This window comes from Ixodes scapularis, unplaced genomic scaffold (genome assembly GCF_016920785.2).
Source record: "Ixodes scapularis isolate PalLabHiFi unplaced genomic scaffold, ASM1692078v2 PGA_scaffold0__279_contigs__length_252992795, whole genome shotgun sequence".
NCBI classification, from domain to species: domain Eukaryota; kingdom Metazoa; phylum Arthropoda; class Arachnida; order Ixodida; family Ixodidae; genus Ixodes; species Ixodes scapularis.
In genome coordinates, this window is record NW_024609835.1 from 64,152,815 (window position 1) to 64,177,134 (window position 24,320).

General features: G+C 43.8%; 1 protein-coding gene across 1 annotated transcript; it reads right to left on the minus strand.

Annotated features, from left to right (window-relative positions):
- Positions 1–285: 285 nt before the first annotated feature.
- LOC8039510 (glutamate-gated chloride channel) lies at positions 286–21,676 on the minus strand. The gene is made up of 9 exons (XM_029975262.3): positions 21,608–21,676; positions 20,148–20,250; positions 19,104–19,204; positions 16,259–16,323; positions 15,259–15,482; positions 9,954–10,036; positions 8,347–8,481; positions 5,704–6,074; positions 286–757 (listed from the first exon to the last, which is right to left on the minus strand). Exons 2-9 carry the CDS (start codon positions 20,231–20,233, stop codon positions 566–568), a joined length of 1,257 nt encoding a protein of 418 aa, XP_029831122.2. The 5' UTR covers positions 20,234–20,250; positions 21,608–21,676; the 3' UTR covers positions 286–565.
- Between the last annotated feature and the right edge of the window lie 2,644 nt (positions 21,677–24,320).

Genomic DNA, 24,320 nt, shown 5'->3' on the forward strand with positions numbered 1-24,320 from the left:
AAATGGAAAAAGAAATGGAAGGGGAGAAAAAGGGGAGGTGCACGGTCGCTATTTACGTAGAGGTGCGGGGGGGGGGGGGGGCGGTGTTGGGGGGGGGGGGGGGTGCATAAATCCCTGGTTTTCACACTCATATGTTAGGATTTAAAAGGAAACACTTTATTGCAGTAGAATATTCCACGCGACTCAACGAATACACCAATATCAGGGATAACTCAGACAGGGCAGAATTTAAAAATTCATTAAATTAAAAGGGTATTTTTAAAAACCTGTTCACAATACATCGCAGCGCTACCTCAGCGATATTAGTCACCGCTGAGAGTAGCACTCATCTCGCCTATTCAGCGCTGACTTTGGGCTGTATTAGTCATAAAACGCTGATGCAGGGCTGAATCAATCCTAGGGCACGCTCACGTCAACGCAGAATCGGCACTCTCTATAGTGTTGATTTAGCGATGCGCCGTATGTGTGAACCGGCTTTTATCTGTCCAGCTGCATGTTAGTCAGGCTGCTTAGCTAAATCCTATCTTGTATCCTTCGTACTCCCAAATGGAGGACGAATGTTGTCCTACGTGAAAGTGCAAAAATAGATTATCAGGAACAACACAAACAATGCTGGAAAAACTATTCGAGCGATGATGTCGGCCTCGTCGGTTTTTGTTCTCTTGCGCTGTATCCATGACTTTACTCTTTCGGGCAAACCCGGTGACTTCGAAGGAGTAGCAGAAGCACTTTCATCTACTACCTCCACCGCTTCAAGCTGTAAAAAAAAAAAAAAAAAAAAAAATTAAAGCAACAATTGAAATTTAGCTATGGGGTGTATTTAAATTACAAAATAATAATAATTACATTTCAGCAGTTTTAACCTAACTGTCAAGAAAGCTATACATAATTCTAGAAACTTTTCACTTGAACACTATAACACTATAAAAAAAAAACTGCGAGGGCCTTATATATATGTATGCCTCCCATAATCAATCTATTAACGAAAGTCGGCCTTACTAAAAAAATACAACAATAGGTACAATTTAAAGAAGTATAAGGAAACTAATGAGCGTGTTGTTGGGAACCACGAAACACCTCAGATAGGGGATTCTATAAGCACATTTTTTGTCTGTGGCGCCTTGTCTTACGTTTTTTTTTTTTTGAAAGCGCAGCTCTTATGGTACGTTTACACCTGAGAAGAAATCCGCTGCCGCGGGAGCGGATCCGCTCACGGTGGCGGCGGCGACGAGCGGGTTGAGTTTACATCTATTTCCTTCGAGCGGCGGCGGCGGCGCCGGCTGCGGCAGCTGTTCTCGTAATATCCCGTCAAAAATGACGAGGAGGCGCGAGAGTTCCCACCTTGACTGTCTCCCGGCCAATCCCGGGCGGTGCAGCACCCGGAAAAACGACTACTCATGACGTAGACAGCGTCGCGCTGCGCAAGAATGTCACATCCGGTCAGCGAAACGCCTCGTTCGGCGGCAGAAATAGATACCGGACCTAAACGGCTCGCCGCCGCGTTTTCCGCCCAGCGTTTCGCCCCAGCGGCAAGAGCTGGGCGGATTCATTGGCGGATCCGCAAGTGTAAACGTACCATCAGGCGCCCATTTCCGGCTTGAGCGGCGTCGCCGTCGCCGTCGGTGCAACCGCGCGTTCCATTATGGGAAACGTCCCATAAACCAACGCGCGGGTCACACTCGTGACCCGCACGTTCCATTATGAGGCGTTTGTGATAAAGACGTCACACGTGACGTCACGTGTGACGTCAAGTGGGTCCCGCGTGTTGCACTATGGGAAACGTCCCATGACGCTACGCGCAGGTCACGAGTGACTCGCGCGTTGGATCATAGGGCGTTTCCCTAAACGGCGTCCCACGGTGACGTCCCGAGGGCCACGAGTCACAGTGAAGGTCTTGAAGGTCACGAGAAGGTCACGACCTTCACGAGGCCTTTACGAGTGACGTCACGAGGGGCACTGAGGGAGCGGGAGAAGAAGGGGAGGAGGAGGGGAGGAGAATGAGATGAGGAGGAGAAGCGAAGGGGAGGGAGGGGGGCACAGGAAGGAGGAGAGGCAGGAGGAGGAGGGGAGGGGCAGGAGGAGGAGAGGGTACTGAGGAGGAGGGGAATACCCTCCTTTCCGTACTCTTCCCTTTTCCTCCTCAAGAGCTCTGATTCGGCATTACAGGGAGTTGGAAAACGTCTTTCATTTTTTTAGAGCGCAGCTCTTAGGCGCCTGTTTCCGGCTTGAGCGGCGTCGCCGTCGCCGTCGGCGTAACCGCGCGGTGCATTATGGGACGCGTGACGTCACTGATGACGTCATCAGTGACGATGCCAATGACGATGCCGATGACGTCATCAGTGACGTCACTGATGACGTCATCAGTGATGATGACGATGACGATTACAATGACGTCATCACGAGGACCTTGCGTGAAGTCATCATAATGACGTAATCACGACGACGATGACGTCATAGTAATGACGTCATCGTCATGTCACCTCTCAGGGTCACGTGACCCCCGTGAGGTCACGTGACCTTCCTGAGCCGATGGCGACGTTGCTCGGAGGAAGGAGTAGCAGACAGGATGAGTAGGTGAGGAGGAGAGAAGGTGGGTATACCCTCCTTTGAGTACCCTTCCCTCCTCCTCCTCAAGAGCTGCGCTCTAATTCGGCGTTACAGGGAATAGACGATTTGCAATTTTCCCAAGCGCCCCGGCCCGCGCGCGGTATTGTGGGAGAGACTGCCCTCGCCTGGCTGCTCTGGCTTGAAATCGCAATGTCTTGTCACTTGCCTCCTCTTAATCATCTGTTTTTAGAGCGCAGCTCTTAGGGGCCCACTTCCGGCTTGAGCGGCGTCGGCGTCGCCGTCGCCGTCGCCGTCGGCGTAACCGCGCGGTGCATCATAGGAAATGTCCCATAATGCACCGCGCGAGCCGCCCACCGGGGTCACGTGACCTCGTGGGGCGCACGTGACCCCCCCGAGGTCACGTGACCCCCCGAAGTCACGTGACTCCCCTGAAGTCACGTGACCCCCTCCTCGAGGTCACGTGACCCCCGCCGATGTCGCGTGACCCCCCGATGATGTCATCGTCACTGATGACGTCACCGGCATCCACATCGTCATCGTCATCATCACTGATGACGTCACCGGCATTCACATCGTCATCGTCATCATCACTGATGACGTCACCGGCATCCGCATCGTCATCGTCATCATCACTGGTGACGTCACCGGCATCCACATCGTCATCGTCATCATCACTGATGACGTCACCGGCATCCGCATCGTCATCGTCATCATCACTGATGACGTTACCGACATCCCCATCGTCATCGTCATCATCACTGATGACGTCATCAGTGACGTCACTGATGTCGTCACCGGCATCCGCATCGTCATCTTCATCATCACTGATGACGTCATCAGCGACGTCACTGATGACGTCACCGACATTCGCATCGTCATCGTCATCCTCACTGATGACGTCATCAGCGACGTCACTGATGACGTCACCGACATTCGCATCGTCATCGTCATCATCACTGGTGAAGTCATCAGTGACGTCACTAATGACGTCATCGGTACCCGCATCGTCATCGTCACTGATGACGTCATCAGTGACGTCAGTGGTGACATCATCGGCATTGGGGGTCACGTGACCCCCAAGGTCACGCGACCCCCCCCCCCCCGGTTAGTTTAACCCCCCCCCCAGTGCCCTTCCCTCCTCCTCCTCGAGAGCTGCGCTCTAATTCGGCGTTACAGGGAGTTGTAAGCGGGTTTCACTTTTTCAACTCCATTACCTATTGTTATCTATTCCAATGTATTTTATTGCTCCTAAGTGTTTCTATTCTCTTCCGTGTGCGATATTTTTTTGTTTATATATATATGTGTCTTTATTTTGCCATTTTCGACACGCCGCTTCGCGAGTCGTGCCCGGGGTGAGTACTACCGTTGCTACCGATTCCTATCGCGCTGTTAGCTGCTAAATTTGGTTCATTTGACCCGCGTGCAGTCGAGGGGAGCTGTTTATGAAGACCCGCGAACATGTCATAGGGGTAGACAGAGCTCTGAATCAACAATCGTGACGCAAGAGCCAAGTGCGCAGTCATATGGCCGCCCGCGCTCGCTCCGTTCACTCGCACTGTAGCGTATGCCTTCGAGTGCCGCTTACTTTACCAGGATACAGCACGCCGCTTTGTTTTCGCGAATCGTTTGTCTGAATGCCTGCGAAACCGTAACACCGTTCGGCAGATCCAACGTTGCGGCGCCTGACAACTGCACGCAGCGACTCGAGCCCTTAGCAAGCGCCGACGGTTCAACGTCGCGGCTTGTATGCGCCTTTGGCGTGCATTCATGATCAGTCTGCTCGGTGGTTGTCAGCTGCTGACATCTTGACTAGAGCATCAGCTGACATCTTGGATCGAAAAATAAAATTATCGAAGGAACTACGAGTTTCAAGATGAGCCTGGGTGACAGCACATCTCCGCACTTGAAAAAGTGTGTTTGCAACTGACAACCGCTTATCAGATAGATTAAGAAGGCATACCATAAGCGCATACAAGCCATGACGTTGGGCCACCGGCACTTTCGAAGGGCTCGCGCCGCTGCGCGCACTTCGTCAGGCACCGCACGTTGGTTATGACGAACGGTGTTACGGCCTCGCAGCCATTCGGACAAGTGATTCGCGGCAACACACCTCTTCACTTGAAAAAGGGCGTTGGAAACTGACAACCGCTTAGCAGAAAGATGACGAAGGCATGCCATAGGCGCATTCAAGCCGCGATATCGAGACGTCGGCGTTTGCGAAGGGATCGCGCCGCAGCGCGCAGTTGTCAGGCGCCGCAGCGTTGCATATGCCTCAGCTTCGCAAACATTCGTACAAATGGTTCGCGGCGACAAAGCGGCGTGCTGTATCTTGGTCAAGTAATAAACTCGAAGGCATACGGTACAGTGTGAGTCAACGGAGCGAGCGCGGGCGGCCAGATCACAGCGCACTCGGCTCTCGCGTCGCGATTGTTCATTCAGAGCTCTGCCTACCCCTATGTGCGCGGGTGTTCATAAACGGCTCCTCTCGACTGCACGCAGGTCAAATGAGCCAAAATGAGCAGCTAACAGCGTTATAGGAAGCGGTAGCAACGGTTGTACTCACCTCGGGAACGACGCGCGAAGCGGCGTGTTGTCCGTCGGAACTGCCGTCGAAAAAGGCAAAATAAAGACACAAATACTGTATATATACAAGAAATATCGCGCGCAGAAGAGAATAGAAACACTTAGAAACAATAAGAAATTACACTGGAATAGATAAAAATAGGTAATGGAATCGAAAAACGGTGGATTCAGAGGGGGCAAGCGACAAGGCCATGCGACTCTAGGAAGAGCGGCAGGCGAGGGACAGTCTCTCCCACAATTCCTCGCGCGCGGGCCGGGGCGCTTGGTGGTTTTCGCAAAATGTCTTTTGTAAACGGTTTTCATCTTTTCCTTCCTTTTCCTTAGAAAAGAGGTGTTTCCTAGAGAAAAGTAATCAGTTAAAGTAAGTATATTCTGCGCCAGCAAAACCGCTAATAAAAATTTTACTTCAGACAGAAACAAATCTGTTACACTTGGGAGGAATAACTTGTATCCGCAAGTCCGAAGAAAAGCTGTACGCACTTTACATAAAAATGTCAATGTGTTCGAATGCTTTTGGAAAAGAACATTGCTGCCCTTATTATAATTACTCACTTTTCCGCCGACCTCCGGTGTGGGAGTTTCACTCTGACCGTCACTACCCCCATGTCGTATCAGGTAGTCCAGGATCGTCACGTATACGACCACAGCAAAAGCGTACGTCAAGCATATCCCGGTCCAGACGTCCACGGCCTTTGTGTATGATGTCTTAGGAGCTTCGTTATTGTTGAACTGGCTGATGGCATTCGCGAATACCATAAGTATTAGAAAGGGAACGATCACCCTCATGAAGCTGGACTTGTTGTTCAGCCATAGTGGAACCCAGGACAAGATGACCATCATGATGCAGGGAATGTACACCCGAACAATGGCGTTGCTGCTTTCCCTTTGGAAATCGAAGATGACCTTGAGGCATGAGTAGTTACCTGCGACGTCGCAATATTTGCTGTTGATTCGTTTGTATAGGGCCACCAGTGAGATTATATGACAAAAAGAAATCTTAGATATGTAAACATGAGCAGAACATTGCTGAGCCAACTATATAATGGCAAGACTCAAGGTGGCCAGGGAGTGAAACTAGCACAATATAAATTTTTCCGCCACATTATGAGAATACAAATGATTGAAAAAAGTGCAAGATTAATGCGAATCAGTTTTATTCTGCTTCAAGATATCCCTAGTTCTCATACCTGAAATCCAGGAAGTGTACACTGGAAGAAAAAATCGTCCTTATTCCTTCTATCACCAAGCTTTAGGTATAGAATGCAACAAAATGTGAGATTTCTTTTAGTGAAATTAGCGTGTACCTGTGGCGTAGCCATGAATTATTTTCTAGGAGGGGGGCGGGGGGTTAAAATGAATATGTATAAAAAAGATCGGCTCGATTTTTTTATTTTGTTTGGGGGGGGGGGGGGCTGGGAGGGGGGCAGGAGGTTTGAAGTTTTTACAAGTTTTCCCCTTGGCTACGCCGCTGGCGTGGACAAGTTACGACCTTACGAGTCCCAGACTCGAAAGATATCGCATACCAATATGACAGAATTATCGCTGTCTGCGTCCTTGTAGTTCGCTTAATGTTATTGCATTGGATTCGGAATTCCCCTATTCAGAATTTCTTCCGCTCGACGAGCAAGCACAAGATCATCATTATGGGACGCTTTTTGCACCTATACATATGTTTATCGGGGAGGTTGGCGCTAGAAAAGATGTCATGTAACTGGTCCACAAATATATTTTTCTCTAAATTACCCAATCACCAAGCAGCGAGAGCGAGTGCAGTTTCAAGTCCTGCGCGTACTGACGTCTGCATCACTAACTGTTCTAATAAAAAAATCCAAAACTATTCGAAATTCGCCCTTGGGTTCATGAACGCCTTATTTTACGTAGTAACCGGAGACATGGAACAATAAAAAAGACGCACAATACAATTACAAGAGACTTGTCGTTTTGTCCGTTTTTTTTATCGTTGTGTGTTTTTGAATACTATGGAAGTTCTTTACCAGCTTGGCTGTGTTTTTATCATTTCTTAGAACCTTATCTTGGCTATTTATTTCGGATTTTTTATCCAAAAAAGAAAAAGGCGAGCACGTGCAGCGCGTGTACCTACGTTTTCAGCATTTTTCTTGATGCTTGAGCATTTAGGCAACAAGGTCTATGGAGGACTATAGACGACAATTACGACATTTTACTTCGCACTTTGTTTTGCTACGTGCAATAGAAATCTGAACTAAGTCACAATACACCCTAAAAGGGTGGTGAGCTGGGCTAGTTGGTATGAAGACACGTGGAACATAACGTTGTTATGTTCCACATGTCACAATACACATTCCTTCAAGTATGCTCTAAGTACTAATTTATAGGCTCTCTCAGACGAGGCTGTGAAATTGTGCACAGTGGATCTGATAGAAACTTTGTGACAGCCTAATTTAGAAATCTGCAAAATCAATCACTGATTATTTATCAAATGTTGTCGAAATAGCCAAAAACCTACTTCGTTGTTTTAGATGTTGACTCTGGGCGATGGTAAAACATTCTCTACAAAAGAAAAAAAAAAGAAACAACATCGGACGTTTCGCGGTTTCTAAAAAACGAATAGCACTGTTATTAACAGGAACAGCTGGTGACAAGAAGCCTGTGTTTTCTATAAAACATTTAGCTGCCGCTATGTGGCCGAACAACGATACTTAAAATGCTAATATTCAAGACAATGTTTGGTGAGTAAACATTCTGAATTTTAGGCTTAAATTCCCTTCTTTCGCAGATTATTTTGTTTGCTCGAATCGCTTCTGTCGTTCTTGCGGTTCTTCATTCAAACCATGTTATTAACGCAGTCATAATGGGGTTCTTCATTAAAACCATGCTAATTTCCAGTCATATGTAATCCCGGATCTTTTCTGAACTATTTCCAAAAATCATCCTGCTCCGTTAAATACCTTCTACGTAAAAAAGCACTCAGAAAATCGTACAATAATTTGTGCATAAAGTACGGAAAGCAAAAACTGAAAGAAGTAACCGACTTTCAATCCAGTCCTGTGTGCCAGGCCTCTCAGGATTTCAGCTACGAATAACGCCCAAGTGGTTAGAAAAATAAAAAGAGATGACAAACCTTAAAAAAAGGCCACTGGTAACACGCAATGTTGCATTTCATGGTCGCACAAAATAAGTCTAAGTCCGTGAAAACACCAATAAAATCGAATTTACCTGTAGACATCGCTTCGGCGGCGTATTCGGTCCGAAACCTCTCAAGCCTGTATTCAGGAATATACAGACTCCTCGTGACTTGAACAGGGTCCACTTCTTTCCAAAGAAAGGCAAGGGATTCCGCACTGTGACCATCTGAAATAAAAATGTCAATGTGTAGTGCTACATAAACCTCATTTCATTATACAAAAGTTAAGACCCGACAACTACAGCCTCTTTTAAGCATAGTGATCAATACTCCCAGGAAGCGAAGTTCCTTTCGGAGCCTAGCCACATTGTACGTAAGCCGTAGCTGCGATTCTGTGAGTACCAATCGGTGAAAAGTTGCGGATAGTGGTTATATTTTTCTGTCGTGCCTACCATTTTTTGCCCATTAATCGCTGTGCCAAGGGGAATCTTCTGAAGCTATATAGAGTTTCTTTACTACGCCAAGGATGGGGAGTGTGTCACTGTTCTGCCATGCCATATGACCATGTCGTGTGCTTTGTCGTGATAGAAAAGACTAAGAGAGCCGGGCAAGGATGGGGAAGCTAGCGAAACAAACATATTATGTGTATACCTACCTAATCCGTAGGATAGAGGAAAAACACTTTAATAAACAGATGAGAACAGCCACATCTCTCTTAATGCACAGCTAAATGTTCAGAAGGTGCACACCATAGAGACCTTTCACGACCCTGATGGCATTATGTCACTTCCTCGGCAGGTGTCTAATCAAGTAGCCCGTTGCGGTGTGTGCGTTGCGCAAGTGCATATATTGTTTCTTTAAAAAATAATTTTTTACCTTCAATTGCAATCCTATTTGGATTCGTTACCCTTAATCATTCATCCGTCCAAATTCACCATATCGTCACTCTACTATTACGCGACGCCTTCGGCTTCCTTGGCATAGCTCATTTTCGGTTCTGCTGCTGATTGGCTGCCAGGAGTCGAAATATATACTAATGCTAATAGAGAAAGTGCTATGCAGCTTTCACATCAGCACCTCGTACTGCTTGTCCTATATTTAAAATGCAACACCAATTTTTTTTTTTTTTGTGGACCGACTTAGATTTACGCGTCTTTAATCCTACAATGAAAAGAGGCGTTGGTCCATGACATTGAGGAACTTAAGTCAAACGTTCTTATAGCCCGCAATAATTTTTTGTTTTTCATTTGGAAGGAAAAGGAATTCACACTACGCCGGTCTAGAGGATAATCCTTTGCTTCATTCACGTTGTTTGTTCGATATCTGCGCACGACATATGCACAACCAAGGCCAACTTTTGTTTAAAATAGTGTCGTAGCATGCTAAATCGCCTTTTGTAGTTATTTGTTATGAGTTGATGGACTTATACTATTGAGTAGTAGATTGTGCATAAGACGGTTTGAACATAAAGGGTAAGGTCTAGAATTAAGGGGAAAAACCGTATGAAAATACCGATGCCACGTACGGTATATATGCGTCGTGCACAGTAGATAAAATCTGCCCAATAATAGGCGCGACAGTAACCGTCGGCCATCATTGATATCTCAACCAATGTCGCTAGCATATTAAGACCGAGCAGACTTTTTTGTAGTAACCCTCTCTAATGATGTTGTATGGTGTGCTTTTATATATTACTTACAGCTTTCCATTCTTATTTCACACTGTTGTTTGTCAAAAGGGTATTTTCTGAAGTTCATTGGGCAGGACAGCTTCAGCGATACTCTGGAATATACAAAAAGACGGCTTGTGTCATGGTAAAAAATGAATTCTCAAACATCTAAAACGCGTTCTGGGTCCAAATGTGTTAGCACACCTAACTCAGCAGAATGTGCCAAGATCGCGATTTCGTATTTAACTGCACGTCAGTTTTCACGCAGGTTGGTGTCAGAAATTTTGCCAGAAATGAAGCATCCTGTTCGGTTTGCTGTTTTTACGATGTAAACATTCATTAAATACTTAAATATATAAGGACGGACATAAGCGCCGCTTCTGCTGTCAGTGACCGTCCTTCTATATGTTTTTTTTAACGTTTTTGCAGCTTTTGCTACTTGATTATATCCGCAGCACGCTTTTACTACTCAAAGTAGTCAATTTTCATATTAAAAAGGCTAGAATTTTCTCTAAACGTTTCTTATTCTTCTCGTGAAACTTGAACGCGACAATCAGTGATCTGGTGTCAAGCTTCAGCACTGCGCACGGTGTGCGCGCATCGAACTTCACTGCTATGCAGCGGCGCGTTAAGCATGAACGGCACAATGTCTCCGGGGATCTCGGTTGAATCCATGGTCTCGGAACTTTTGAAAGATGTGCATTCATTGGTAGAAAGCCCAGAAATAAAAACACCATTAAATATAAATTTATGTCATATCAGTAATCTTCAGTTATAATTGCAGTTCGACCTCTGATGTTAAAGGAAAGTACCACTAAAAAGGAATGTTCAAGCACTATAAACACAATTAATCTAATCATGGTCCTACTTTCCATGCCATTTTACACTTTACCCAACTCTTAAGGGCCAAGTGATGTGTTCCTCATGTAATGAAACTGTTCCTTTCCACGGATGTGTTTACAAAAAAAAATATATTCACGGTTGTCATTTTTTACGTATTTATATTATATTTATTTATATTTATATTAAAAGTAAGATACTAGTTCTCAAAAATATTTAATTTAAATTCGTAGATAAATTAAAAAATTTTTGTTCGATTTGCAGTATAACATTTTTTCTTCGAATGCCTCTATTTTGCTACAACATCTCTAAAAGCAATCGATAGAATTGACCCCAATTTACAAAGTCCTTTGAGATTTGCAATTGATATACGAATATATTTTGCTCATAATGACGATGAACATCTTTGGTGTATGTGAATATAAAAACTGATTTATTTTATCTAGGGTTCTGAAACCCTTACATGCATGTTTTTTTATGGGCGTGTGTGAGCCTTTTTTGCATATGTGTGTGCTCTAGTAATGCAAGACTATCAAAAATTTACTATCGACATTTTTTCCCAAGACTATAGATGGTGTTGAAAACTATCGATATTGGACTATCGAATGTATCATCAATAGTTGATTATCGATAGTCGGATTTTTATATTACTATCGATAGTTGACTAGCGATAGTACCCTTGATAGCATTATGGATAGTTAACTATCGATAGTACTAGCGATAGTGCGATCGATACTAATATTCATAGTACTCTCGGTACTGGCTGACTTTAGATACTATCGAAGTCACCTTTCAGAAAACTATCAAATGTTAACAAAATTAAAACACTACCCGAAAAGGGATTGAAGAGGCGACTGTACGGGTAGACAACGCGTGATTTTAGGAAAAACATAAAACTGAAAGGAAAGGAAAGATAGAGATGCTTTCTCCTACAATTAATATAGAGGTAAAACAGAAATGTCGGTTCGCTAGTTGTCCCGCGCAAGCATTTCTAATATTCATGGTATTTAGATATCAGGCTTCATACTTTAGTATGCCAGCCTTTGCAAAACTATTCAGACTATTAAATATTTTTTTCGCTTCTCTAGGGAAAACACTCCCGGAAGACATTTAGCGTCAAGGATTTCACAATATTGTTGACGCTTGTGTACCCTATTATTTAATTGACACATATTCCTTTTAATATCGTTGACCGCAAACAGGTGAAAATTAGCACCCTGCTGGAGGTCTTTCTTTTTTCCACTAATAATCATTCATAGCGAGTTCCAGAAAGTCGGGAATCAGCTGTTGACAAAAGGGCTTAGGCTTGTACGCAATGATGTTGTCACTTGTTGTTTGCTTCTATTTTGGCAGAGTTTAATAACGGTGGCTGTAAAAATATTTACCTGTTCCTATAAAAGAAAAGAAGCTTAAAGCTACAGAAGCCGTCATATAGTCTATAAATAAATATCTTTGTTTCAATAAATGTAATAGGAACGATTGTTGGGCAGACTTCACATTGAACATTACCAGATAAAAAGCTTATACCTAGAAATCATAGTTGTTCGAATCCCGGCCGAGGTGCCCGCAATCTGACGGTGGCTTATTGCGGTGGAGGCGCCGTGTAACCGAGCTTTCGTTTGCACGTCAAAAGATCCCCAGGTGGTCTAAATTAATCCTCAGTCCTCCGCTGGGGCGTGCCAGATGCCCGTCGTTGGTTTGGCACGTAAAACCCCCAAATTTGACTAGAAATCATAGTTACTGATGCCTTTAGGTTTTCCCATTTTTCAAATACAATAAGACTGGGACCATATCGTTAACTCGATCAAACATAAATGATAAAAATAACTTCTTTTTTTTTGTGATGCAAGTAACGATATTGTTGGCCATGAGGAATTATTTCTGTGAAAAAAAGAGCTTGTGATTCCGAAAGGCAATATTGTTTCCTTTGTTTCTCGCAACCTGTTTGTTTCGAAAAAAACGCCACACTTCTGTTCTGTGAATGTTTTCAATACGCCTCACAAGTGGGCTCATTTTCGTCTTCTGGGCATGAGAAAGGAAGTAGCGGTGACGTCAGAACGCCGAGCCCTGATTGGCTGATCGCGACCCCCTATCTTAACGTCGTCTGCTCCTTTGCAACGTCGTCTGCTCGCAACGTCGTCTGCGTCTGTCTTACCTTTCCTGCGACTTTCGGAAGTGCAGGTCTGTACGAGCGAGCTCGACTTCGCCTTTCAGAGAGGGCAGACGAAATAACTCGAGCGGTACGTTGTTTTTGTCTAACAACTAGCAGACGCGCATCAAGGAGGGAAGTCAAAGGACTCACTGGCGAGATGTCCCGAGGCGCCGAGGTTCGTTTGCGAAGAACCGAGAGTAAGCGTGTTAGTGCCCGCCTCCCAAATACTTTGTCCCTCCTTTCGTGTGTGGCGGGACCCCTCATTCTTTAACGGCGTCGGCGGGTTAGCGCAGTTAACGCCGTCTGCTTTACGTCTGCTAGTCAAAGCGATGGCTGCTTTACCTTTCCTGCGTCTGTCGGAGATTCACCGCTTTTTCACCGGCGAGTCACCGCTGCCTCGGGAAACAAGGAGATAACAAGAGGAAGAAATTGACCTCTTAATCTAAAATTGAGGTCAGCGATCAAAGTATAATACGGGAAGGGTTCACAAGGGTCGCGCGGGCATATTCCATTCAGCACGCCAACCGGTCGTGGGCAGACGGTCGCCGAGTCGCGGTGTGCCTGCTATGCCTAACTGCCGTACTCACTTAGCCGTGTTCGGTGGAATCGTGGCCGCCGGAGCTTTTCCTGAGTGTTTGTGGATCCAACGTTCTTGTTCGTCGTGGTCTGTTTTAAACACTTTTTACTTCTTTCTTGCTGCTTGAAGTCGAGACGCGTGAGAAGCGCGCGTAGAAAAATAAACGTCCGTGGGTCGTCGCGACCGCGACGCTGTCGGCCATGCTGATTTGATCGTAAGAAGTGCGTAAGACAGCTTCGGAGCTGTCGTAGGATTTCGTCGTAACCTGCACAAAACTTACGAAAATTTCGTTTCGTGAATACGAATTTGTTCTTACGTTTTCTCTTACGCACATTCTTGGCGTAAGATCGTTTCGTGAATCCTCTGCACTTCCGAAAGTCGCAGGAAAGGTAAGACAGACGCAGACGACGTTGCGAGCAGACGACGTTGCAAAGGAGCAGACGACGCTCAGATAGGGGGTCGCGATCAGCCAATCAGGGCTCGGCGTTCTGAAGTCACCGCTACCCCCTGCGCAAGAAGCAGACGAACTTGCCCTCCGCATAGGTTTTAGATTGTTCCTCGATAATTATGCGGAAGTTCCTAACTGCAGTTGCGTTTTTTTCCCCCAATCTACACGACACTTTCTGGGCGTTCTTCGTCCGTCACCTAATAAAACGCTATCGATAGCATTACGATACTTGGGTATGTATAGTTTCTCGAGATTTGACTATAAAAAATTTCACGATAGTCGAGTATTCATAGCATTCTATAGAGTTTCACAATAGTCCACTGTCGATAGCTTTGTCTTATCAATTTTCGGTGTTAATAATTTTATGGTTATCTTACAAACCATTTCAAAGATTGTCACTGTATAAGAGGTTAAACAAATATTTAACGGTAAAGAAAGATTACTAACTTTCAGACATTTATCGATTTTTTTTTATTCTACGTTGTTATTTGCTTGTTACTTCCTAATTGTAACGTATTTCATTCGCAAGATACTGCGCCCGAAATTAATAGATTGCTCTCACTAATGCGTTCCGTAAAAAGTGACTGATTATATTTTACTCGGTACTTGTTACGTTATGACTTACAAGTCACTTTGTTCACCTAGCTAAAAAAAACGCACCTTAAAAATGTTTAAGCTAGATTTAATTTCGTTTAATATAACCTTTATTGTAATGACTGCATTTTTATTTACGCAGGCAATTTCCCATTTTCTTAATTGTCTTTATCGTCCATTTATCGTGTGCCAGTTGCTGGTAGTTAGCAAGCTGGTTTTGAAAAGGGTCGTACCTGTCCTTTTTATTTTTCTTCCATCTCAGATACGTCGAAGTTGTGCGTATTAAAAACAAGTGCGCCTCCCAAACTATCTATCGTAATCAACACGTACGAGACTATGACTAGGGACGAACCGAATCTGTTTGGTTGAAATATGTTATATGACGCACACGCTTTTCTTAAACGTCTCCAGAGATACGATGGCCGAAACTCAGTGAGGGACAGTTCATAAACGAAAGGAACGAGTATATTTGACAAAAAATAAGGAAAACAAATACGACAGCTGCTTTTCCGTCGTTGCATGATATTATGAAACTCTGTAGGGAGGTTCTTCGCGCACTATTTTCTGGCAGTTGTAAAATAAAACTGTTGGCCATTACGAACTAGCTTAAAACTTAATTAAACGCATATAAATACCTTCATTAATTCCGCTAGATTATAATGCTAGTAACGAAACAAGATAATAAAGGAGCGAGACCACCTAAGGACACGAAGTGGGCACACACCTGACGCTGTAAAGAATCGACCCATCCGGGTTGATGCGCACCAGCGAATTGGGACGAATCACCTCGTGGAAATGACCTTCGCGTTCGTGAACAAAAAATATGTCCGGAATCCACAATCGGCTGACGTCATACACGTTGAGAAACCTGATCTGGCCACCTAGGTCATCAAATGTCAGGCGCTTGTCAACCCACTGTAGCCGGAAAGTGATCTGTACCTTGAAACTCTGGATACCGCGAAGAAACATGGTGAAATCACCAATGTGTTAGTGCAAAACGTGTAGTTATCGTGCTAGTCGCCAGCGTTGTCAATAAATAGTAAACCGCAAACAGGCGTAATAATAGTGATTAAGGATAGTGGTCACATCCAAGCAACTTTTCACCTAGCATCAAAACGTCGATATAAATGTACGTCATCTATACAGATAATGTTTTATATTTGGAGAAAGAAGCAAAATCTTTGTTCAGAAAACCTGCTTACAAAACACCAGTGGCCCGAATACTTAATAGGGACTTTTCTTACTGCCTGGAACCTCGCAGAAAATTTTCGGGCAAGAGGATGATGCAGAAAAACGGAGATGACGTCCACATTTATCATTGAATGCCTTGGTTGCTTCTCTGTGCAACTTAAGATGTCCCTTCGTGGTGTAGACACGTTTATGTTTTATCGACCGGCTATACTAAGCTAGTGTTATTTTCAAAAATATATTTATTTTATAGGATACACTTTGGATTTTTAATACAGTTATTTAATATGCTTAGACCAGAATCTTTAGATGCACCCGCAAGTCTGATCTGAGCGAATGTCTTCGCAATTCTGTTTTTATTCACAAGAGATCACAGGGATTTGGAGAAGTGATACGTACATTAGAGCAATTTTCGTTAACGACAGGTATAAGAATAATATTATGAAAACATTCACCAAGTAATTATCCTTTACATAACCATCAAAACGCTAAGTTCATTTCTGTTGTTCAGAAGAGTGCGTATGGAGTGTACTTACCATGTCAGTATCGCATATATCGTAAAGAGACCGAATATACATATTAGTGCGCACTATCGTGGGGTCTGAAAGAAAGAAACGCCATGGTGAATACAATTTTCACATTCAACTAAGATTGAACCTACACTGGGTGGCGGGAGAACGGAAGGCTGTGAAGCTTTCTCCCTTTTCGTTTTCCGCCGCCCTATACTTACTTTAACATTAGTGTCTCTGCGCTGTGAATATTACGATGGAATATTAATTTTACCAGAAATTAAATTTCGCGTTCTAGTTTAATGGCAGCGACTCCTTCGAAGGGTGAATTATTTTTTGAGCCGAAATTGCTTGGAACTTCTGTACATGCATTCGAACTTGTTGTGCTTAGTTTGATTTTGATTATGTGGGTCGTAAATACGGCGCTTCAACCTCTACTTACACCTTGTCACCGGAGGGCAACACTATATTCCCATTTATGAAGTTTTCGTTGAGAAATCACACGTGTGTGCAAAAAAGGGAGGATACTTGCGATGGAACATCCTTTTTCTTTAGGTGAACATGGCAATGTGTGCATAGAAAATAACCTGAACACGATTTTACGTAAATCTGTGTTTAGTTCCGCCAATATTTTGAAAGAGGATAGTGAAATATTGTTGAGGACGTTATGACTCCGCGATGAGCTAATCGTGTAGTAGAGTAGGCAGTCGTCGCCGTAAAGTCCGTATTAACGCGATAGCGTTAAGGAGCTCCTGTCGCAAAAAAGGTGGCCTTGGGGGCGTGGCTGAAAAGCCGGCGTCGGCGGCGTGACGCAGTTCCAGATTGTCGATAGGGTCATGGCGTCACAGCGTGACGCGTGACGCTCGCGCCAGTATTTCAAACGAACCCACAAAGGTCACGTGAAATGTGCCGTCACGAACGAATGAAAGTGATTAAAAAACTGATATGTAAGGTAAATCAAAGGTTGCCAGATGTCTAAAAAAATTTCGCTTTATAAAGTAAATAATTTGCCTTAAAGAAAAATGTAAAGACTTTTAGGCGGGACCCTTCGGTTGCGAGCCAGACACGCTACTGACTATACTCCGCGACAACTTTTCTTGGCAATGCAGTGGAAGGAACAGTCCCGCGTACCCTCTCCCATTTGGAGTGTACGCAGGCTCTCCTCCTCCCCCATTTCCGGGGAGAGGATGAGAGCCCTCGCACTTTTTCTTCAAAATGGGAGAGGGGACGCGGGCCTGTAGCTTCCACTGCGTTGGCAAGAAAAGTTATCGCGGAGTATAGACCCCGCAAGGCACGCTTGCACGGCGAATGAGGAGGCGACGTGAAGGGGACCGATAACGTCATCGCGTTCCACTCTTTTTTCGGGGTCATGTTGCGTAGAGGAAATTCTTTATATTAAATATAGATGTAGCATTTATGCTACATAATACGTTACTGACCCTTTGATGAAAATTGATTATGTGATTAAATAATTTATTCGCACAGGAAGAGATGCGTACTTGGTGGCGTGCCAGGAATTTTATTTTACGAAAAGTGCTTCAGTTTTCCTTTAAAGGGATGCCGAACCAAAATTTCGAGCTCACAAAACAAGGCTGGAAGTTTAGGCAAAACCCCGAAAACATCACTCATACTGCGATATCTCTAACGCATCACCGTATTTTTGGAAAAGAAGTGTGCGATTCAAGATGGACAATGTGGCTGACGAGACAAGTAACGTGACGATTCCCCTTCCCTCTCCTCCTCACTACGTCCCGTCCAGCTGGTGAACCCAAGCGAGGAGGAGAGACGCGAGGCGGCTTCCCCTCATTCTCAAATGTTCCAGAGGGACAATAACGTTAGAGACTTCGCTTGATCGCGCCCTTCTTTTCCAAAAGTACAGCCATCAGTTTGAGATGTCGATGTATGAGTGACGTTTTACATCCCGTTCAGCGCTTCTGCGGCCTTATTTTGCGAAATCCAAATTTCGGTTCAGTATCCTTTTAAGGAGGAAACTAAAGCACTTTTCATAAAATCTGAGTTAGGAGTAGTCCTTTATTGATTTTTGTCCCGTGCATTCAGTTACCGCACATATTTCGGGCAGAGGTAAACGTAAACCACGCATTATTAAAAAAAATACGTGCTGCGATTGCCGACGGGCACGCAGCGTTCGTCTCTGCCGCCTGTTATCTGCCCAGAGCGTTGTGACGTAATTGACGGCATCCTCGAGCCAGGTTAGCCGCGAGCAAGGTTCATCTGACACCGCTAATGACGTCACGTTTGCTAGTTTTTTTTCTCTCCGCTCTCGCGCTTTCCTACAGCCGGCGCGCCGGCGTGGTCTACATCGAAATTAAAATGCCCGTTCTAATAAGATCGAAAGAAAACTTGAGGCAGATCATTTTTAAGCTGTCTATATTACATATCCTACTATTTGTTTGAATTCAAGGTCCTCTTTAGCTTGCATTTAAGCGAAAGCGCCTGCCAGTCTTCCACCGTGTACGTTAAATTATAAAAATGGTTTAAAACGGTGGCGTGGTGTTACAGATCGCAAGGCATGTGATTGCAAAATAAATTAAAGATATGTTTTGCATCTTCGACGGTTTCCTTTAAATGTATTATATACGTCGTGATACTTTGTTAAAAGATTGAACTCTTAAAACCTATAATGTCATTCAACCTTCATTGTTATTTGGTGTAGCATTAATAAAATGTATGATATGCGAATTCGCTTCATGGCTCCGAAGTGCTAACGTGAACACTAAAAAGGTCAAGCTTCGTTTAGAAAGTTAAATGATTTCGCATAAGAATTATTCCATGTTGTCGTTGCAAGCGCTTGCAAGGTGACATGAGTTATCTTCGCGCGCGAGAAAATAAGGAATGCTAATTATTGTCATACCATGGGTCTCGTAGAGACCTGGAGGTCGCACCCTTTTATCGTAGGCTTCAGATTTGAGAATGTGGTCTTCAATCCGGACTGCAGTCTCAGCTAATTTGGTCCTGTTTTACAGAAAACACGCTGAAATTTTCTCTATAGCTAGATTCAGATAACTTCTTTCACACAAATGCAGTACGATTTGAAATAACACTTTTCATTGTAAAACAATCTGATAGCATATAACCTGTCTATAGGTCCTTAAATTATGAATATAATGTTTTCCCGTAATTGAGACACTTGCTACAGCTACATATGTACATTCAGCTTGTGTGCAATGCAATTTCAAATTTATGACTTCATATGACTTAATTTTATGTTGTTATGACTTAAGATTATTTGTTTCTCGATGATGCGTTTATGTAGCCCATGTTACTATACAAATTTATTTGGGCACAAAAGTACATTTTTCTTGAAATAATATTCTACAAATATTTTGTGTTGGTATGTAGTCAGTCAGCTGATGAAAATATATTAAGAACAATACATTAATTTAGAACACATACACGAGGAACACCTTACTGTGTTTGTGCCGACCATAGATTAGCCGGCTTTGTGCCCGAATGTAAGACTACGCCACTGCCCTTGCCCTCCGAGATAACACTAATTAAAAAAATGAAAGACGTTAACGATTCTCCGTAATGACGAATTAGAGGGCAGATTTTAAGGAGCAGGAGGAGGGAAGGGTTGGAGGGGAAGGTATGTCGGTGTCACGTCACCCTCGTAACTCTTGTGACGTAACTCGTCACTCTCGTGACCCTCGTGACCTCACAGGTGACGTCACGTGTGACGTCGTTGCGGAAAACGTCCCATAATGCAACGCGCGGCTACGCCGACGGTGACGGCGAAGGCGATGGTGTCGCCGCTTAACCCGGAAACGGGAGCCTAGAAACTGCGCTCTAAAAAATTTGAATTTTAAAACGAGTAGATGAGTTCGTGTTTTGCTGTTTTTAACAGTTTTTGTTGCCTAACAAAAGAAAGTACTGAAAATATAAATGCGATTCTTACTGCGCTCCACAGATGGCCAGCAGGGCAAAAAGCACCGTTGAAGCTAGAGTCCTCTGGATAAGGAGCATGTTCTGATGTTGCAGCATCTTGCACTAGGGATTTTCTGAAAGAATTAAAGTAAAATGGACTTAGTTGATCTGTTTATTTTTGTATCATCTCCTCATTTAAGCCAAGACATCTGCTTCTTTGTGGTTACTATATTTTTGTAGATGATAAAATAGCAACGCTTAGATAATACAAGATTAAAATGCGTTTAAATACTATATCTGCCAAAAGCATATAACCTCTGTACAAATACCTCGCAAAAAGCGTGAGATGTTCGAGCACATTAAATGAAATCGAACGTAGGCTTAACAGTCGGTGAGACTAACTATGTGAGTCTGATTATAATGAAGTCCATACACGCCTATGTCAGTCATGATTTGCTAAATTTCTATTTTTTTGTGGTTTATATTACAGGTAAGTGTGCGAGAACCAAAAGAAGTAATGCCTGAAAGCAACGCGTTTCCTTGTACGAACCGCCCCTCTCTTGGCAGTGCAGGGACTGTTCTCACCATTCCGGTCATCTAGCTTTTTTATGTATATTTTTTTACATTATTACTTTGTTGTCACTGCTGCTTACTGGAATCGCCGTTTGGGCTCCTTCATTTCGAATTTATGTATATATTGTTTGTTTGCCTTTTCTATTTTTCCTCATTTCTTGTTTTGGTGCGTACCAGGAAACAGCGATGTGGGTTCATATAACCTAAACATGCATTTTTCGTTTAATCCGCAATATTTGGGCATGTGTCTGAACGTTTCATCCTCCTTTGCTCGTCTTGAAGAATGCACGACAAAATACAGCAATTTTGCTTCATTTCGAAGGCTTGTAATAAAACTCCACAGCTACCTGTTTCGTTTGTTTGTTCAGTTTACACGAAAACAAAAGGTATTGTTTTATTTTACTTGAGTTCTTGTACAAAGTTACCAATGAAGTAAAGGTAGTATTAAAAACACGGAGGGACCGCCAAGACCCGTGCGGTGAGTCACGGTCCTAGAATGTGTCATACGCAAACACCGTCTCCTTTCTCAAATATCACATACGCATGATCTTGAAAGCTCGACATTAACGTAAAAACTAAACAGTGGAAAATAATTTGTAAGATCATCTGATCAGCGTGCATAGCCTTCCTTATTGTTTTCCTTCGGAGGAACTTGTCTACGGTATATGTTTGGACAGAACATTGTGGTTAGCCTGTTTTTACCTCTGCTGTATCCGGGATCTTTCAAGCTTTCGATTACCTCCATTTATAATTTCAACAAGATAGTATGCAAGTAGACTGATAGTGCCTCCTGACTTGCTGTATCTACCTCGTATAGATTATCATCATCAGCGCTACGATAACCATCATCATCATCTCGGACGCACGAACGCACGAGAAAATCTCCATGGGAATTAAAAAGCCGGTAACAACACTCACCAACAGGGAAAACTCCCGCACCACATATTCAAGAACCAGTTCGTGGACTAGCTTCTCTTTTCTTCCGCCAGGCAAACACGAGGGCGCTCGTGTCGCTGTTTTGGTTATCGTTTTACCGTCGGCCCAGCCGCTCCCCCACCCCTTCCCGCCATCTTGTTTTTCTCTCGCACTGAGACATAACAGGGTCTCCTGCGCGGGCCAAGGCGCCCATTCAGGGGTCTTCCGCGGAAGTTGTCATAATTAGGATGTCCTGTTGATCTCTTCTTGCGGCATGCTCATTCCTCATTTCGTTGCACCACATGCGGTCATGGCATGTGGACCCTTGTAGAGCGGGGCTGCTGCTTAAATGGGGGGGGGGGGGGGGGGGGAAGGCTAGCTCAAGGTTTTCGTCCGAGTTGGGAGCCGGCAAGGCAGCCCCTGGTATTAAGATTGACGGCCCCTTCGGAACGCGCGAAGCTGGCGCAAAATAGAAGCGGGCCGACCTCTTTTTGTGTGTTGCTTATGCACTTTTTGCGCCACGAGAACGAGAGGGGCGTCGTACAGTCGTGCTTGTACCACGGCACCCAAGCTGATTGTTTTTTTTTTCTTTTCTTGGATGCAAAAGAAATACGCAGCTCCCATCTGTGTTTGTTGGCATTCACTGTTTTGACGCACTCTCTATTTCTGGAGTGCTACCTCTAGAAGGAACTGGCGAGGTCCTGGCACCCGAAGAGCAGTAACGAGAGACTTTTCTAATATATATTGAAATAGGCGTGCTTAAAAAATAAACTTTGGAAACGAGGAGTGGAGGTTGAAAACAACAAATACCAGTCACGACGTTTCCTGTGTTTCTCCGGTTTATAAACCTGCCGGTTTGCAGTTCGCCATTAACCCCGTGTTTATGGTCTTTTTTCGTGTGTCCGGAATTAGAAAAATGTAAGATACTGTAAAACCCTTTATTTTCGCGGCCCCTATTTTTCGCGAATCGCTCACAGATGACATAATCGCGACCACTAAATTTCGCGAATTCCAGACGCCTGCATTGAAAATCTTAAGGACCGAAATTTTCGCGCGCCCTTGAAGAATTCGCGCGCCCTTCGCGAATTCTTCCATTCGTGAAATTCGCAAAAATTGAGGGCTCGCGAACATTAACGGTTTTACAATATCTTATTTTAAAAGAACTTCCGGGAAGCCTCAAAGTGCCAGCCGACGTTGCAATAAGAGCCTTTTCCGAAGTTGCTAGGCCTCTTAACTGAACGTCGGCGGCCACTCACAGGGTTCCAGCAATTTTCTTAGATTTTTTTAATTGCCTTTACCTGTTCAATTACGTTTTGTTGTTATTTTAGCATTCGTAACTTCAAATATTTTATTTATTTATTTATTAAATTGAATATTGCTAAGACGGCGCTTGAAAGCTTAAGCTTTACAGGCCTCTTGAAGTAGCTTTTGCAGCGGGGGAATCGGTGTTCAGCACTCAGAGGCCGAGTGGGATCATCGAATATCGGGTTTTAGCCAAGAAGTAGACTTTAATACGAATTGCTAGTTTCCATATAATCGTCCGAAATGTAAACTTTATAGAATTCAGAGCTTGAAGACGACTTCAATTCGGATAAGTGTCACAATTAGTCTGGCATTGAACCTCAACAAGCCTTTCAGATTTTTAACTCTTACGAGGTTAGATTGATTCTGACCTATAAACACCGAAGCGAGGCTCAAAGTACGACGTAATAGATTAGACAACAACATGCATAATTTGCGTTTCTATTTCTAAAAAAAAACATGTCTTCTTGGAACATCGTTTCGACAACTCAGAAGCAAAAAGGCCGCATTTATTGTCACGGTCAAAACTGAAGAAATAACACAGCGTAAAAAGAGACAAAGGGACGCGTTTAAGGAAGGGACAAACACAGCGCTTGGCTCTGTGTCAATTTTCGTCTTGTTTTTTATTTTATTTTTATCTGTGATTATGCATAGCCTTCGCTACACACTGTTAGGAGTGCAACTGCTTTTTTCTCTCTTTGGCTTGCGTGCTAACGCACTTTGGTATTTTGCAATGGTAACTAGTAACAGGTGAGGAGCACCTATTTGAAATTTGCTTTTTTGTTTTATTCTTCGGTGTATTTGGATGCAATTCTGTGCAAGTTATTGTGATTTGCTGTAATGCCTCTGCTGCTGCCCGTCAAGATGCTTCATATAGTGGGAAGGAGCTGAGCTAAGTCGATCTGAGTATGCTGAATGTAGCTTTTCGTCCCTATCTCATCGCCTTCTGGAGCGAAAATAAGTTATTTATTAATGCCATTCCAATGGCAGTCGCACAAATTGAGAGAGAAGGGGGGGTTGGTAGACAACTTATGATGACTGTAATTTTTGGGTCTGATTTTAGCGAAAGCTGTTAGGGAAGTTTCGAGTTCACTAAGCGCCGCCGAACGAGTATACACTCAAATGCAGCGTAGTCAGGTTCCACGGTTCGCGCTGATTATAACCAAGCATTTGCGACAGATCATAAAATTTACGCATAAATAACATAGATGCATTGCGTTCTGTTCTAGAATACCCGTCATCTTATTCGGGATGTTTCATCACATGCCCGTCTGAATCTTCTACTAATGCTTAAGGCAGTTAAAATAAAATTCAATCAGCGTTTATGGTATTTATTACAATTACCCTTCCCAGGACAAAGTAAAACTCACACCAAACTTCGCTCCATTAGAGTAACAAAAATTTAATGTAAATT